General features: G+C 33.6%; 2 protein-coding genes across 4 annotated transcripts; both read right to left on the reverse strand.

Moving 5' to 3' along the window:
- Window positions 1–3,916: 3,916 nt before the first annotated feature.
- On the reverse strand, window positions 3,917–12,323 carry LOC11437134 (AP-4 complex subunit mu). 2 transcript variants are annotated; one of them, XM_013598632.2, is made up of 13 exons: window positions 12,149–12,323; window positions 11,550–11,644; window positions 10,711–10,914; window positions 9,881–9,997; window positions 9,654–9,779; window positions 8,744–8,870; window positions 7,348–7,451; window positions 7,159–7,263; window positions 6,702–6,796; window positions 5,305–5,392; window positions 5,153–5,213; window positions 4,994–5,067; window positions 3,917–4,256 (listed from the first exon to the last, which is right to left on the reverse strand). In XM_013598632.2, the coding sequence occupies exons 1-13, from the start codon at window positions 12,204–12,206 to the stop codon at window positions 4,158–4,160; spliced, it is 1,353 nt and encodes a 450-aa protein (XP_013454086.1). In that variant the 5' UTR covers window positions 12,207–12,323; the 3' UTR covers window positions 3,917–4,157. The 2 variants fall into 2 exon arrangements, with proteins under 2 accessions (XP_013454086.1, XP_003615276.1); XM_003615228.3 differs by having other exon boundaries at window positions 9,654–9,782.
- Window positions 12,324–14,786: 2,463 nt separating this feature from the next.
- LOC11435508 (beta carbonic anhydrase 5, chloroplastic) lies at window positions 14,787–18,212 on the reverse strand. Of its 2 annotated transcripts, none has more exons than NM_001424919.1 (10): window positions 18,032–18,116; window positions 17,818–17,924; window positions 17,504–17,565; window positions 16,840–16,974; window positions 16,693–16,741; window positions 16,389–16,502; window positions 16,064–16,117; window positions 15,887–15,969; window positions 15,702–15,807; window positions 14,787–15,122 (listed from the first exon to the last, which is right to left on the reverse strand). In NM_001424919.1, exons 1-10 carry the CDS (start codon window positions 18,045–18,047, stop codon window positions 14,919–14,921), a joined length of 930 nt encoding a protein of 309 aa, NP_001411848.1. In that variant the 5' UTR covers window positions 18,048–18,116; the 3' UTR covers window positions 14,787–14,918. The 2 variants fall into 2 exon arrangements, with proteins under 2 accessions (NP_001411848.1, XP_024639045.1); XM_024783277.2 differs by having other exon boundaries at window positions 14,919–15,122; window positions 17,818–17,917; window positions 18,032–18,212.
- Between the last annotated feature and the right edge of the window lie 104 nt (window positions 18,213–18,316).

The following is an 18,316-nucleotide window of genomic DNA, read 5'->3' on the forward strand; positions in this document are numbered from 1 at the left end:
TTTTTTTTTTTATTTTTTTTTGTCGTTCCCGCCGTTTCATCTGGCGGGACTGATTATTTTATTATTTTTTTCGTTTTTTCTTTTTTACAATTAAATAATGATAAATAATAATAATAATGATAAATATTTAATAAAAAAACTACTTTCTCCGTGAAAACCAATTACGCCAATGTAAACTATGACCACCCGTAGCACATAATTTATCTTTTTTATTCCGTACGGGTCGTTGGTGTTGCTCTTCCTCTTCCTCTTCATCTTCCTCTTCCACATCCTCGTCAAGAATTTCAGCATCATCGTTAGTTTCCATAGCGACTTCATTTTGCACTTGTGAAGCTGAGTTGGTCCAGATTTCATTAACGAAGTCATCGTCGTTAAACCCTGCTGCCAGATTTTCTATGGTATTTGTTTGTGAATTTGGCCATTGAGGTGCATAGCTTGTTTGGGGATAGTTGACAAAGTGTGGAGGGGTTGGTAGGTTGAACGAGGAGTATTGTGATTGGTCTGGATAACTGGTTTGTGTGGTGTATTGAGTTGGATTGTAGTCATCAAATGAATAGTTTGATGTTCGAGAGCTTTCTCCATGATGACTTTGTTGAGAATAGCTTGGATATGGGATTGGGGTGTTATGTAAGATTTGGTTTGTGGGTTGTGGCGGTGATTGGTAAGTTTGGTTGTAGTTGTAGTTGGTGGATGGGTTAAAGGTTTGGTCAAAGTTAGTGGGTGGAGGTGTCATGAATTGGTTATAGGATGGAGGTGTATTTGACCACATATTTTCATCTGGCACCGTATAAGTTTGTGGGACTGCAGGATAGTCACGCGGCAATCCTGGTAAAATTGATACACATGCTTGCCTTGGGTTTGACAATAATACTGTTCTAGAAAGCCACAGATAATCTCCGAAAAATTCCCAATACCATGCAAAATATTGACGATTTGGATAAACCTCATGGTTATACCGAACGCCGTGAAGTGCTAATTGATGACGTTGGTTCCAGTTTTGGACTTGACGATGATGCTTATCTCCCCACGAGCCTTTAATTCTATCTTTTGACAAATTAATTTTGTGGAAATCTTTCAAATTTTCTGGTAAGGAAGGTGGGTGTTGCGGTAAGCCAAATTGAAGCCTTACTCTGTCTGTTTGATGTCTCTCGACAATCTGAAAACAGATGAGATATGTGTTTGCAGACCATATCTGGCTTTCTTCTTCGTTGCTGTAATTGAAGTTGACATAAGGCCTCCAGGAGAACTGTTTAAAAAGAATGAATATTAGTCTTCAATTGTTGACTAAAAAGCAATGACTAAAAGAAAGTGTAATACCTGATCATATGTCATGGTGTCGATTTTTAAACGCGTACATACGAGATTATGCCGAGGATTTTCCACGAATTTATTACCATGTTCTAGCCATCTAGTTAATTTTGAAAATGTTATAATTAGTAAAGTCTGGATAAATTTTTGAAAGTGTAATACCCAAGGAATGGTTGGCAAGCAACTGGTTCAGCTCATGTGTACTGCATTCGACACATTAAGCAAAATTTCATGAGGACAATCAAGGATGGAGATCTTAAGGATGTTGTCAATAATATGGGTAAGAATATTATGTTACAGTTTTTTTTATATCGTCTTATTATTAAATAGGTTCACTATCTAACTAATTGTTTTTTCTTAACATGCAGGATATGCCCTAAACGTACCCTTGTTCAATTACTATCGTGGTGTAATCCAGGAGGCAAATCAGCGTGCATTAGATTGGGTGGACAATATTCCGAAAGAAAAGTGGACTCAAGCATATGATGAGGGTCGACGATGGGGCCACATGACAAGCAACATCGTTGAGTCGTGGAACTCTGTGTTTAAGGGAACACGCAACCTACCAGTTACACCTATAGTTCAATCAACCTACTATAGGCTGGCATGTCTCTTTGCTGATAGGGCTCAAAAAGCGTTTGCAAGGGTAGGTTCCGGAGATTTGTTCAGTGAATATTGCCAAAATGCGATTCAGGATGACATTGTTAAGTCCAACACCCATCATGTCGAACAGTTTGACCGAGAAAGGTATACCTTCTCAGTCCGTGAGACCGTCAACTACAGGGAAGGAAGGCCAATGGGAACTTTCAAGGTGGACCTACGAGCGGGGTGGTGTGATTGTGGGAAATTTCAAGCTTTACATTTGCCATGTTCTCATGTCATAGCCGCGTATTCTTCATTTCACCATGACTACACAACCCTTATTCCACCTGTGTTCAAAAACGAGAGTGTTTACTCCATCTACAACACAGCCTTCAAAGTAGTCCACGACAAGAGTTATTGGCTTCCATACGACGGTCCCGTGCTTTGCCATAATCCAAACATGCGAAGACTAAAGAAAGGTCGACCCAATAGTACCCGCATAAGGACTGAAATGGACGAGGAGGTGGTGGAGAGGACTCCGACACCGAGACGGTGTGGGTTGTGTCGGCATACCGGTCATATTAGGAGAAATTGTCCGAGTTTAAATAATCGGTAGTTAATAACGTTATGTATTATGTGTTCAAATAAATTAATATATTTTTATCTATCATTATTATTTGTTGTGTTTTATTTTAAGTAAAAAAATGCTATTTGTTAAAAAAAAAAATGTAAAACAATGCTGCCAAAAAAATAAAAAGAAAAAACGAAAAAAAGATAAATTATGTGCTACGGGAGGTCATAGTTTACATTGGCGTAATTGGTTTCCGCGGAGAAAGTAGTTTTTTTATTAAATATTTATCATTATTATTATTTATCATTATTATTAATATTTATTATTATTTATCATTATTATTATCATCATTATTTATTGTAAAAAAAAACGAAAAAATAAAATAAAATAATCAGTTCCGCCAGATCAAACGGCGGGAACGGAAAAAAAAAATTATAAAAAAAAACCACCTGCCGTCATGATGCGACGGCTGACGCGACTGCAGTCTGACCGGCGGCCAGTCCCGCCATTTCAGATGGCGGGAACGCGCTAGAAGACAAAAAAAAAAAAAAAATTCAAAAGTGGGTCATTTCGGTATTTTTTTTTCAAAGGGGGTCATATCTGGATTTTTTTTGGCAAAAAGGGTTAGAAAAAAAAAAAATTCAATGCTCATAGCATCATATTGACTTTTGTTTGGTTATCGGTCCTATGCATTTTTTGGGGGGCGTTTCTGTTCTGATTCATCTTTAGAGACACAGTTGATTATGTCGTCTAATAGAGTTAACCATCATTTTAGTTCTCAATTCTAAGGATATATAATTTCGAAGGATTATGTGCACGTTAAAATCTACCCAGATTTATCATTTCATAAATTTAGAAAATCAGACTACCAAACCATAAAATTTTAAGGACTAGACTAGAATGATTATTCACTTAAGGGTCTTGCTGACCATTGCCCTCCAGGGCAATGATTAAGGAAGTCAAAATTAGCATGTTTGTATTGATTTCAACATTTTAATTTTTAAAAAGTTAAATTTATCACTTTTCACCATTTTCCAATACTATATTTCTATTTTTATCCCCTTATCCAATGCGCAATGGTTACATTGGATTTTGACCCAAAAAAAGAAAACTAGTTCGATAAGTTACAACTTTGGGTTAAAAACAACAGCCAAATATTTTGACTATAAATGTGAAATACTCTTCCAACAATCTTATTCCAAGATGATTTGACTATAAATGTGAAATACTCTTCCAAGAAGGATTCAAACCATGACACTGTTTTGATATATTATCCCGGAGAATCCAACCTTTGCTGGCACACTTAAACCAAGTGGTTTACTACTTTTCTAAACATTTACCTCTTGTAATCTAGGCCTCTTGTTCCTCACTCTTACCCAGCTCACCAACTCATCAGCAAAACGCAAGAAATAAAAGAATGTGCTACCAAACTAGATTTTCCATAAGATTTTTGCATAGGCACTACCAGATATTCTCATTTAAAAATAAAAGCTTTATAATAGGACTGAGTTATCTGTTTACAAGAAATATGACGCAATTCATCCCATATTGTAAGACCAACTGTGTATATGTAATAAATGATGAACAAACAACAATGTCATCTACACTTATAACTTGAATGTAGTTTATAAATAAAGAATACAAGTAAATAAAACAAAAGCACGGATAATAAAGAGCAAGGGGTTTCCTAATTGCATCATATCCGAGCTACGTAGGAATTTGCCTGTGTAACATATCTAACCCACCGATATGGCTCATGCGACCCAGATTTCTTTCCTATTTGCAAATATTTTACCTGTAACAAAGAGAAATGTTGATGAAACACAAAAAAGTTGACGTCATACAAAAAAAAACTCAGCATGACTGTGTCTCAAGGAGAGAGAGTAATATAAAAACAAAAACCGTAATTTTATACAGTGCCGATGTCAACTTAACGTTTCTGTTTAGGAAATGTATTAAGCACTTGGCATGTTCAAATGGCTCCTTCATTTTAGGGGGTCAGAATCTTTAAAGGGACTTCAGTTATACAATACTCAAAATGTAGATGGCAAAGTTTTTTGGCATCCATAAATTTAACTGGCCAAAAACACCTGTCTATTTCTCCAAACTGATTGAGAAAGAGAAAAAACAAGTGGGAGGAGGGGCCAGCTCAAAAGTATGGGTGGTTCAGCTGGCAGACAATGAAATGACAAGCAGCCAAGTTTAGTATTTAATTATCATAAAAAGGAATTATGTTCCATGACTAGCGCTAACTAAAAAACATCACTAGTTTGACCAGATTTACAAGACTGTTAAGTCACAGGCTCATAGCAAATATAAACCACATGACAAAATAGAGAATAAGAAAATAACACATCTAATATAATATGATGCACCAGGTTAGTATTCAATAAACAGATTAGAGAGTTCACGGAATGGGCACCATTGAATCTATCTAGTAGGGTAGTAGACAACGATATCTTTGATAGAGGGAAGGTTTTTGGTCAAATCAAAACTATAAGGAAAAAACAGCAAGTTGACATGTTGGTTTACCTGAAGCTGTGATACATTGTGCATTGGTATAGTAAATGTCATGCTAACAGGCCCGGATTCTTTCGTTATATTACCTGTTAAGAAATAAGTTTGCACAAATTTGACATATTAATCATTCAATCAAAGAAAAAAAATCTAATGCACTAACAAGAGTAATACCATGTGATTCCTGAGAAAAGGTTAGCTTTGCACGTAAAGTATGCTCAGATCCCCCATTAATCTGTTTCACCAAACTTGTCAGTCACTGTTATCTCCATAAAAAAGTTAATGATTTGAATTAAAACACTCGAAAAAATGATAAGAAATATTACCTTCTTTAAACTCCATTCTAGCTTCTTATTTGCCTCCCTAAAATCAGTTGTCTGTCCAGTAGCACCAGGCTCCAGTTCAAAACTAACTCTGCAACAATTCCATATGACTACTCACATCAGCGACTACAAGACCCCAGCTATCATTAATACAGTTTACATGTTTGATATGCAAAAAAATGTTGTTTTCCCAGTTTTTTTTTATTATCGGAAGTTATCCATAAAACAAATGTGCATGAAGCATGATATGCTAACTCACACAAAGGAGTGTTCAAAAAAACCACTGAACCGAACCGCAGTTAAATAAACCAAACCATTTCTGTAAGTTCATGAACCTAACCAGTTTTTTCTCAAACAGGTCGATAACTGGAACCGATCCGCAGTTAACCAAACCGAACCTTTCTGATATAAATTGATGTCGAAAAAATCAAGTGTCGTAATTAGAACCGTCTGATTTCTCCGTAGAGAGGTGAGAAGTAGCAAAGTTGGTGAAAACAACAGTATCGGTGTTCGGATCATCGGTAGTACCAGCTAGGACCATGAATCAGTCTTAGGAGAGAGAAAATGTGTCTAAACATGAGAGAGAATTGGCTGTGGCCCAAAACTTGAAAATGATGGCAGGTCTGGAACAAGGAGAGGAAGGAGAGTTGGACAGAGAAACACCCGGCAAGAAAACTGCCAGCAAATAGCCACGGGCGGTTGAGACAGTGGCCGGTGGTGAGACGTTGCCCGAAAGAGAAGGGGCGCGTGGGTGTCGAAAGCCTTCAGGGATGTGCTTCCGAGGGTGGGCTGGTCTGAAGGAGTCGATCCCAGTGGTGGGGTTGGTTGCCGTTAAAGACGCCAGAAAAAGTTATGAAATTGAGTGTTGGAATGGGTCAAGACAGTAAAGAAGGGGCAAACAGGAGTGGAACACGGATTGCCGGGAAAAAAATCACTGAAGTTGGTTAACAAGGCAAGTGTGGTCTAGAGTTATCCTCTCAATAGGCTCTAGATATCAATAAATACATGGATCCTAATCTTATTTTCAACAGTATCAAAACCTTCACGAACAAGGGTCAAGAGAACGGTACTTGCTGACTCAATTCTTCAAACAGGAAACAAAATTTAGCATAAGCAAAAGTAGTAACTCATAGTATTTGTACACACATCATGATCAAAGGGTCCTTGGATGTGTAAGCATGTTATGTGTAAAACCATTCATGGGCCATTACCTAATAGCACAATCTGTTAGAGGAGTTGGTAATACCTATAGTAAGACAAAACCACGACCCAAAATTTCAAAGACTTCAATTGTTGAATGCATTAAACAAGTTCTGTCAAAGTTTCTAACTAATATCTGTGAAACGTATTTTCTTTTCATTTATTAACTGATACGTAAGTACTATGTATAATAATAATACCTGGTGGTATATTTCGGTAGTGGCATCTGCACTTTAATAGTGTTTGCTGTTATACTTGAGGCAAACTCAGCACTTAATTTAAGAAATACTTCTGCCTGTAATATAAATTCAGAAGTGTTATTGAGTATGAAAGCAACTTTAAGATTTGAAAAATGGTTTATACAAAAACATGAAACATTGGAAATAGTATCGTTTTCTTTTTGTTGCCTAGGAGATATCCGACCTAAGAACCTATTTGGGAACAGTGACCTCACAAGGGAGGGGGAAAATTTATATGCAATATCGTTGTGATTAGCACATTTTGTTCCAATTAGATACATTGTAACACATCTATAAGCTTATCGAACAAATGTACCAGAAGAATTTATAAAAAGGAATTATGACAGTAATGTCTCAGCTATTGCTATTTTTCAAGGAAACAAAAAAAAGAATATAAATATTGAAAAGTAGATATCACCTTAAGGGACCCTGCCTCTTCAATCAAAGCATTGATGCGAAAAGGAGGCTTAAATGGCTGGGTCATACGGTAATTCATGACTGGAAATTCACCGTCTGGAGGTATCTAAAAATCGACAATCCAAGACAACGGTTAAAATAATAATCAAAAGAAAGAAATCTGAAGAAATAATACTGCTTATGTACTCACCAGGGATAGAGTTCTGTTTGTTTCAAAACTATCCAGACGAACAGATTCATGGAAATTGCAGTCATCTAATACCACTGCTCCTGAGCCAGAGGAACTCCTATAACCTGCTCTAGAAACATTTCAAAAATAAGTTTTATGGGTAGACCACTGGAGACAATTGTTTTGTAAAATGATGTAAAGCTGTATAAATTTTGTGTACGTAATGAAATCACACACCTTGTATTTATAATGATTTTTCAATGAACGAATTGAGTGCTTGCTTAATAAGTAAGCACTAGCCTAGGAAGTTGTATACTCTAGGTGTAAGAACAATCAATCTAGGAAGTTCTGTGAAAAAATTTGTGTCCGTAATGAGATCACACACCTTGTATTTATAATGGTTTTACAATAAACAAATTGAATGCTTGCTTAATAAGTAAGCACTAGCCTAGGAAGTTGTATACTCTAGGAGTTATAACAACCAATCTAGGAAGTTGTACAATTAAGGGAATATCCCCGAGTCACCACCGGATTGAGCGTCGATGGGAAGGAAAAGGCACCACCAATATGAACCATATGTGGGAAAGGAGTCATCAAACTACTAAAACCACCTCGTAATATGGAAGACGGTTTCTGAGACGGACATCACTGGAAGCTGGTGGCCAGAGAAGGCTGCACGCGCTTTCATGCACGAACCTAGAGGCGACGTGTGGGGCCACGTACGGAGAAGGTAGCTGCGCGTGTGGTAGCTGGTGGCATTGATAAAAGAACCACCATACTCGCTGGAGGATTCCTAAGCAATTGGTGGTGGTGCTTGGTGTTGGGTCACACCGGAAAAGTGGCAATTGGTATTTGCACAGCTAAAGAAAGGGTGTTAACTGCGAAGCATTAGTCTGAAGGTCACTGAAAGGGATAAGCATAGTGATAAACACCTCAATGGAAGCTGGTACTTGCACAGCAGAAAAGGGTGTGAAGGTCACTGGAAGGGATGAGCACAGTGATAAACACAACAGGAACGCGTGTGAAGGTCACTTCAAGGGATGAGCACGCTGATAAACACCTACTGAAACACTTCTAATAGGTGGTGCTGCCAGCGGTGGTGAAGCACAGAGAAAAGGTCACAGAATCGGAACTTGCTCTGATACAATGTAAAATTATGTAAAGATCTGTATAAATGTATGTATGTCCAAACTGAGAACACTATTTATAATGGTTTTACAATAAATGCATTGAATGCTTAATAAGAAAGCACTAGCCTAGGAAGTTGTATATTCTAGGAGTAATAACAATCAATCTAGGAAGTTGTACAATTAAGGGAATATCTAAAGATTCATAATTTTAACAGTACCAGGCCAGATATTTAAGCATGAATCTTCAATTGTGAAAATTAAAAACTAAAAGAACTGAAAAAAGATACCGGAGATTGGTCCCTCGCTTCTTCCAATGGAAAGGTCGTCATTAAGAGCTAAGCGAATTTCAGGATTGCCAGTAAGATAGCTCTTCATTTGTATGGTGCCATCAATCTCAGAAGTCAATATATATCCCTGAGCCATTAAGAATGACAAACAAAACATACGGGACATGAATAACTTGAAATACAACTAACAACAACCAAGCTTATCACACTAGGTAGCAGCACTTCAAAATGTGCATCAACAAGAATGAAAGCTGTTTCGTACTAGGTATCTACATATATTGAACAATGTCATTTTGTCAAATACTAAGTTTTTAGAAAGGTCTTCAGATCTACATCTGTTTTAGTGGCTTCTCGTAGTTTTACTTGGCCCTCCTCCACATCTATTTATTGGCCTATCTCCATCAAATAAACTTTTCATAGTATGGTATCTATGGACAATCCATTTTAGCGAGAGAGAGTCTGTTAATTTTAATTTCTTCATATACACCCAATCATTACCCCCGTCTTTTCTTGTATGCCCACTCACTCATCAACCACAATTATTTTCATTTTGCAACATTTACCACCTAACATTCGCTACCATAAAACATCACTAGTCCACTATTGTGAATCACAAAAATGCATCCAACAATTACGCATTATGTTTCATTAAATTAGTTTAGCCATTTAAGAAGAAAACGGTAACTAAATACACTTTTAATTGAACTCAATGGTTGTTTGCTCCGAATAAATTAGTTTCAAGTACAAAAGAGTCAGGAATTAAATATGATCTCTACTATTGCCCCCCGAGATATAATTTTGTGTTATCAGTTGAAATCCTGGAAACCGTAAGCAAAGGTACTGTACCCATGAGATGAAGCAAAAATAGGCCAATAAAAAATCCAAACAGATATTAAGTGTATTTACTCACACTAGAGCTAAAAGTGATGCTGATTTTCTCAATTATATCCACAAAGATTTCCTCCCTCCTTCTACCCCCAGGCTCTGTTGCAACAACAGACTTTGTAACAGCTATTCCCGGCATTCTTTTTGTCCCCTGCTGCATGAAACAAAAATGAAGAATTACTATATCATAAATACAATTCATAATCGCAAAAGATATTAAGTGTTTGAAATAAAAGATATTAGAAATCTTACAGAAAAGATTGCAGCAGGTCCAAGAGGTGACAGACGTGCTGCATCAATTACAAGTGGCTCATTGAAAATATAGGACTTCAACAATTCTGTAGATGTTGTTTGCACATAACCGAAATCCTGGTTCAAATAATGACATCAGGTCCCTCATGGGTAAAATTGGAAACATAATTAATTAAATATAAATCTTAGGTCAAAGCAGGAGTAAAACATTAAAAATCAAATAGGCATTTGTTGTTCTTTTTAGGGTTAATAGTGTTTTTCACCCCTGTAATATATGACATTTCCAGCTTTCGCCCCTATAAAATTTTCGGTTTGATTTGCACCCTCGTAAAATTTTTATTTTCCGAAAAACACCCTTAATAGGCCATTCAAAAACCAAAATTTCTTGAAAAAAAAAACCAAAAATGGCCTATTAGGGGTGTTTCCGGATTTTTTTTTTTTTTTTACGAGGGTGCAAATCAAACCGAAAATTTTATAGGGGCGAAAACCGAAAATGGCATATATTACAGGGGTGAAAAACACTATTAACCCTTCTTTTTATAAAGAAAAACAGAAGCATCATCCATCAGAAATTTAGTGTGGTTTTCATTTCCATTGTAATTCCATAAAAATATTAAGAGCATATCTGTCAAACCTATCAGATGCTATGCTACAGATATTCACTGTCCAAAAAACCACTTCATATTGATAGCAAAGACTCAATAGTGAGTATAAAGAGTAGATTTAAATACCAATAAAAGGGAATCAATTAGGAGAAAGTGGATAATTTAATTAAAAGAAGAAACAATACAGTTGAGAAAATATAAGACCGGTTATGTAGAAGAACTCACAATAACTTCATCGAGTAACTCGTACACCAGGACAAAGTTTTTTCGTAATGAGTCTTCATTGAGAATCCCAAGGTAATCTTTAATTACACGGGCAATTCTTTGTAAAAGCTCGAAGACGAAGGAAGGTGATATATTAACCCTTGTAGTTGCAACAAACAGTAAGCCAACAACTTTCACATGAAAGTAATTTACACCATCTACATTCTGTCAACAAACAAATAAAATAGAACATAAGAAATCAGTGTATTCTAGCAGAAGAGTTGCAAATGACATAACAAGAATAGACATTTACAGCTCCAATAAAATTCATTTTCTGAGATATAAACATATATTTCAGAAAAATCTATATTTGAAATATATAACCAGTCATATATTTTCTCAACTGTAATTTCAGATACTATAAGACCGGTTATGTTTATATCTATATTTTCTGAGAAAATATGACCAGTCATGCTAATCATAAGCGATCACAATAATAGGTTAGGTATTGATAACAGGGTATGGATCTAGTCTAGCATTTCTGCACCTGTTAAATAAATTGAAGGTAGGATATAGCAATATAAATAATTAGCATGACTGGTCAATCATCTACAAACTACAAAGTATTAAGCCTTTTCACATTTGCAACATTTCTGAAATTTCAACATTTCCAATTGTATTATGCAAAGTAACAGGGTGGGACAGTGGGTGTTCTAAGGTGGCTAATGTTCCAATGAAAATAACTACGTAAGTGATACAAAGGAAACATGACGATCCAATTATCCATTGTTACATACTCATTTCAAGCCTAAATCATGTTAATATATACTCTCTTCCTGATTCAAAAAGATAATACCTACAAAGACAGGTGGTGCCTCCTGCAATTCGCCATCTTCCCAAAACTTTACTTTGCGGAAAAATATCTCTGCACTTCCCCTTGGGACCTCACCACGATCTGCAATATAGAGAATTAAGTCAATATAGCCACTGAAGGTTTGACAGTAAAAAATTCAATTTCAAGCATTAAGATAGAATAAAAATATTAGTTCTTTTGATAATGTTATTCACCCCACTCCATTTACCATTCTCAAAATATTAGTGACTATATCATGTTTTCATTCCATTCGGTGGCAAAATTAACAGGTTTCAAATTCTTAAAGAATATAGATTTATTCCGAATTCCAATGCTTTTGAGCTCGTGGAACATGATTCAAACAGTGCATAAACCTCATCAAAACTTCAGCATTCACATAATACGAATCAATTAGCAACACAAAGTTCAGATTTCAAGATTGAATTAATTAGCACACGAACAAGATGCAATTAAATTAAGATCTGGATGCGTAAATTTGAATCGATAATTGATGCAAATATTGGATCAAGGAAATAGAATCAGATCCAAGAGTAAATCGGAATGGAAAATTGAAGTTGATAGAGAGAGAGAGAGAGAGAAGCTAACAGTCACGGAAAACGATGTTATCGCCACGCTGTGAAAGGACGAAGAACTGTGAGATCATGGTTCCGGTCGATGCTGCACTGCACTTTCTTCAGCTGTTCCTTCTGTGATGGCTGTTTTGCGAGCGAGCAATGAAGACGATAATTCAATACTCTTTGTGATTAACGGTATCTATATTTTTTTCGGTCAAGTGTAATAAATACCAATATATAAGTTATTTTTTCCCTTTATCCTTTAAAAAATATGTAACAAATTAGATTTTTTTTTTTTTTTAAGGGATGTAACAAATTAGATGAATATATCTAAACTTACTTTTCATCATCTCAATTATATCTTTAAACAATTTTTTTTTCATAATAAATATTGTTGTTCGTGTCATTAAAAAAATAAGAATTTAAATTATATTTTTTGTTATATTATTGATGTCATTGAAATAGATAATCATGATTAGTTTAATTTGTTATATTTGAAATCAAAAAGAATTTATATTTATAATTTTAATCAAAATTTCATAAAAAACATCATTTATAATTTTTAAATGTTGGCGCAATAAAAACACAGAATGACGAACACATGAGTGCCCGTCTTTTCAATGGTATATATTATAAGAATAGGATGCTAGATTTCGACAATTTATTACGTTAAATATATTTTTGAGTTTATAACCACAGTTGTCATTTCATTTTTTTTTTTTAAGAAACCGTTGTCATTTCATCCATCTTAACAAACAAAAAAACAATTAAGACCTCGAAAAACAATTAAGCTATTTTTGATCAAGTTAATTTAAATCTTTAAGACCTCTGGATAAAAAATTAATCCTTAAAAATATAGTTTATTTTTATTCATAATTAATTGTTCATAACACTTTTTAAAAACTGATATAAAGTAATTGCTCAATAAACTTTTAAGAAAAAATTACTAAGTAGAATTGTCTAAACGGATTATCTGACCTAGTTAGGGCAGATCCTAACATGCTTTGAATTTTCACTTTTAAAAATAGATTTTAAAAAATTCACATGAGTTCAACCCTATACAGATTGAAAGCTAAACGAGCCGGCATATATACTTTAAAAAACAATTGAAAAACAATATATAATTTGTTTGTACTAACAATATATTCCCTTTGTTTTTTCAGTTTCATCAGTGAAGTAAATAAGTAATGTATATAGACTATATTATATTTCAGAAACATCAATTATTGAATAAATTTAAAAAACAAAATTTACATATGAATACGATCCGAGGGAGTGTCATTTTTGGATTGTAATTTAAATATAGGGAAATGTTATCGAGTGCCCCCGGAAGACCCTTTAAGGACCACAAATAGTAAGTATTTATGAAAATGCATGTAATCAATGCATTGTAAATCGAAATATTTGACTTTTGTAAAGAATAATTGATTCATTTAAAATGCTTAATGAGTACTTTTGGAGACACTCGTTAACAAGACCCTTAATTTTATTTTTAATATAATTTATTTATTATAACAAATGAAATATTAATTAGAGTCCTAGAATTAATTAGTTCCATCACACGGGTACACAACTAGTTACCTTCAAAAAAGAAAAAGTTGTACTTATAACACGGTAAACTATATATATAGATATAGTGTTAGAATTAGAAATGCAGTATATATATAGCCCATTTTGACAGCTCCTTTCTAATTAGACTAGCCGGATTAATCCATTTTAACGGCTCTAGTTACGACCCGATCTGAACAATCATTTTTTATATGTTAGATATTCTTCTATTTATAATAAATTTTCAGAAAATAGAGAGAAAAATATTGGAGATAATGTACTTGTAAAAATTATAATACGTTGAATATCATTATTTTTTATGCAATACATTTTAGATTTATTTTTTTGAGGGGAATACATTTTATTCACCGTTAATCATAGCGTATATATCAGTCTGGACTCTAAAAATAATAACCATAAGAAGATCAATACTTAAAAAATATGTACTTCCCTCGTCCCTAATTATAAGATCATTTCTTTGAGAAAAAAATTGTTCCTTTTTATAAGATCATTTTGGTATTTCCAAATGCATTAATTATTTCTTTACCAACATACTCTCATTTATTTTTCATCTTTTTCTTCAATCAACAATAAATATTATGTTGAAAACATAAATTAACTCTCTCTCTTAATGATAAAATTGTAAAAACAATGATAATTATATACAAATTTAATACTACAACCAACTTTCTTAATCTACGTAATTTTTGCAAAAGATTCATATATTTAAGGATGGATGTAGTAGCTTTTATAGTGTCAAAAATGCTCTCTACCAATGTGAACAACTTGATAGAAGGAGTATTTTGACTTACGCTTTTTTTTTTACACGTTAGAAATGCTTTCCTTAAAATAAAAATAAAAAAGATAAAATATAGTTGTTCGTGTAATGATGAATCATTAAAAAAACTCGAGTATCAAGAATCATTAAAATGTCAGTAATAACAACTATTTTATGCAGTTTACCACTTTATCTACAAACGGAAAGTTGAATCATTTGAATAGTTTTTAGTTGAACAAATATATGACCATGTTTCCTAAATGGTATGTCTGGCTATCATTTGATGCAACACTCTTATTAACGTAGTTAGGGACCACATACTTACAATGTACTGCAGTTTAGATTGCACACAATAATGATTTATTTATAATTTCACATTAACTTCTTTACATAATATTCTTTTTTTTGGACTCAAGTTTTTTTACATAAAAGAATCATGACAAATCCGAGATCACAATCAGCATAAATCATTCCCTCAGCACCAAAATTCTTTTTCTTTGACAACATAACTGCTTCTTTCTTCATTAACATTGCATTCTTTAAAATCAAGGGTCCATTTCTCAAACGAGCACTTTGAGAAATCATAGTATCCTCCATGAATAGAAAGCAAATCCTTCCTTACTCTATCTTTTATCCATGGATAACTTAGCAAGTTTAATAATGATTGGTTAATAGATTCCTGTAACAAATCCAATGAACAAACTCTTGTTAGAGATTTCCAAAATAATTACACTTCCTAGATTTAACCTCTCAAGTTTGCGTAAAAAAAACCCTCTCGACAAGGTTTTAAATCGGTCCACATCGCAATCAAATACAATTGCGGCCACATAGCTTCTTTACATGGTAGTCCCAACTCCCAAGTGTCAACCAACCCAAGCTAGGGATTTAGGCTTCAAAATTTCAGGCAAACAAAAAACGCCTAATTTTTTTTTCAATTTTATTATAGATACATAATATGACAAACTAATTGTAAATGTTCTTCGGTTTAATTGGTTTGGATGAAGGCCTTATATCTTACTAGTCTTAGACTCAATAAAATGAATTCTATATTTATTTTAAAAGGTCTCGTTATAAAATTTGATTTAGGTCTTTAAACATATTAGATCGGCTCTGCGTCTTTAAAATCTATAGTTACATAGAACTATATATATTAAAGACAATTGATTATATATATGCAGCATGAGCAATAGATTTAAGTCTGTCTAAAAGTTCAAAACTGGAACTTCACATAGTATATATGATGAAATATGACGGATACCTTCTCACAGAATCTGCATTGTTGATCAAAGCAAAGATGAGATGTGGCAGCTTTTGTTTTCGATTTGGCAACTTTCCCATTGGCAACCCAATTGTGTATGTAGTTTCTGAAGGATGAATGAATTCAAATGAGAACTAAGGCCATAGCAATCATTTTAACCGTAAAATATTTTGAGCAAGAAATACCTTGGTTCTGTATCTTCTTGCATCTTCATCAGTGCTTCAATTCCAGCACAGCTACTATGACCAATGACTAATATATTTTCAACCTAAAAATTTCAGCAACCATTTGCATTCAATTTTGCAGTGCCAATGTTTGTAACAACTTCTACAATGCATATAGCTTTTTTAACAAGTATGTACCTGAAGAGTAGTTACTGCAAATTGAAGAGCAGCATTACACTCTGATGGTCCATTCTGCCCTCAAAAAGAAGAACAAATTTGGTGATAGGGAAATGTTAGAAATGGTTTGAACTCCTTTATGTGTTTAGAACCTACAATTTATTTGAATTTTGTTTTTAGTCTCTATACCAACCCTTCGGTCCTTAGGAAAGTGCATTCTGTTAGTTCGTAGGGACTAAAAATGTGTAGTTTTGTAGTTTATGGGACTAAAAAGTAGGTATAGAGACTAAAAAATATGTAATTTTATAGAGATTGAAAACATATTTAACCACAATTATGCAAATACCTTCATCATAGGCACAAGATTGGCAATGTTACGTATCATAAAGACTTCACCAGGTTGGAATCCTAATATGTTAGAGGGGCACACCCTTGAATCTGCACAAGCAATTACCATAAACTGTACTTGGATTTATTAGTTATTAGAACAATTAAAGTCTCAGTTTAATTAAAATATGGTACAACACAGCATAAAGGAACCATAGAAATTAAATCAAAATGTGTGTTGTGGAGATTATTTGTGAAGATGATTTGATAGTATAGGGAAAAAAATTGAATAAATGGACTTCTGAAATCTATTTGTTAATCACCTTTGGATATTGAGCTTCAGCAAGAGATTCATAATGGTCCAACTCTTTCCTGTCTAAAAGAAAATAGTTTATAAGATACTTGGCTAACAAAAAGGAACAAATTTTTGCAAAGTTGAAAATTGGAAAAATGTGCAACTTAAATCTTACATGTACTTTTGGTTCTTGAAATTTAAAAACCTTTGTTTCATCAAACCAAATAAATTTAGGTAGCCATCAATTTCAGTCATATTCCCTACATCAAGACCTTTATTTTCATTACCAATATCCTCTGGCTGTTTCTCCCTACAGTTAAAGAAGACAAATCATATAATTGTGATCAAATATTAGTTATAAATAGGTTAATAGTGCTTTATCACTTGTAAAATATTTTTTTTAAATAGCAAACAAATGCATGAAACTTTTCAAGTGAAGATATAATTTGGATTGATGTCATACCATATACCAATACCATATGCAACTTGCAAAATTTACTATATTATTTACCTTAAAGCAAATAAGTCATTTACACTGTTAATTTATTTTTTTTAGGAAAATTTTGATTTGCCTCCTCTAAAGTAAATCGAGTAAAGTGAAAAAACCAAATATAAATAATGTTTCATTATACTAACGATTTGTTATGCATGTGCATATAATATCAACTACGAATCCATTTATCAATAGTTAAGAGAGAAGTGTTATGAACACCATACAGTACACACCGTTCAAAAAGTAATTGATGAATAAGACATAAAAATTATAGCAAAGGAAAAATCTAAATATTTCATCAAACTTTAGGCACAAACTGAAGTGGTAGAAACAAACTCAAACTTACTTGAATGAAGGCAATGATGCTGCAGCTGATGCATGGCAACCATCTTTTCTTACCCAATTCATCTACAAATCCAACAAAATACTATCAAAACCAAGGATTGTGAGACATACAAAGCTAAATTATACTTTTAGACTCTTATATTTTTTTTTTGTTTAGAAATAGTCCCTTTTTTGTTAAGTTATATCAATATAGCGTAAAGGATCAAAAGTATACAGTAGCTTCTTCTTTTTTTGTGAAGAAAGCAATGCTTAATAAACAGCAACTAACAACAGATTAAAGGAAAAACTATATACATAAACAATGAAGAAACTCACAAATTTTGGGCATGGCCTTGTTATGGAGGAAACCAGAGAGTCTCCATGGACGTATGAAGCCACTAAAGGTGCCTTTGATCGGAGAACTGAACTAATAATTCTGGACCCTAAAAAGCAGAATTTGATTAGCTAGTGATTAAATTCAATTATTATTTTTATGACCTTACAAAAATTAAAGGTAAAAAAATCAAACTGAAAATTAAGTATAACTTACGAATTGGCCACACCATCACTTCTTGAATGCTGATTGGAAAATTAAGTTGTACAAAATACAAACTATCTTTGAATAGCAACGCATGCCTTTTATATATATCCTTGAAACTATATAATATAAAATCCTTATCATCATTTTATTAATTAATTGCTTTATGTTTGTGGGATGAGGAGAATCTCGTGGCTATTCATTGAAACAAGACATGGAAGACACGACTCAATTATTGTATTAGCTTATCCGGTTGTCACATTACACGTACCATGTAGTTATCCAATTTTGTGGGAC

The sequence above is a fragment of the Medicago truncatula genome, chromosome 5 (genome assembly GCF_003473485.1).
Source record: "Medicago truncatula cultivar Jemalong A17 chromosome 5, MtrunA17r5.0-ANR, whole genome shotgun sequence".
NCBI lineage: Eukaryota > Viridiplantae > Streptophyta > Magnoliopsida > Fabales > Fabaceae > Medicago > Medicago truncatula.

Excerpts from the sequence above, each read along its gene's own strand:
- LOC11437134 (XM_003615228.3), bottom strand. The coding sequence starts at position 12,206 with ATGATCTCACAGTTCTTCGTCCTTTCACAGCGTGGCGATAACATCGTT. Across the intron at positions 10,915-11,549 it reads AGGAGGCACCACCTGTCTTT|AATGTAGATGGTGTAAATTA; the intron begins GTAGGTATTATC and ends GTTTGTTGACAG. Across the intron at positions 9,998-10,710 it reads AGTTACTCGATGAAGTTATT|GATTTCGGTTATGTGCAAAC; the intron begins GTGAGTTCTTCT and ends TATTTGAACCAG.
- LOC11435508 (NM_001424919.1), bottom strand. Across the intron at positions 16,742-16,839 it reads TTCAAGAACCAAAAGTACAT|GAAAGAGTTGGACCATTATG; the intron begins GTAAGATTTAAG and ends TCTTTTAGACAG. Across the intron at positions 15,123-15,701 it reads AATGCAGATTCTGTGAGAAG|GAATCTATTAACCAATCATT; the intron begins GTATCCGTCATA and ends GATTTGTTACAG.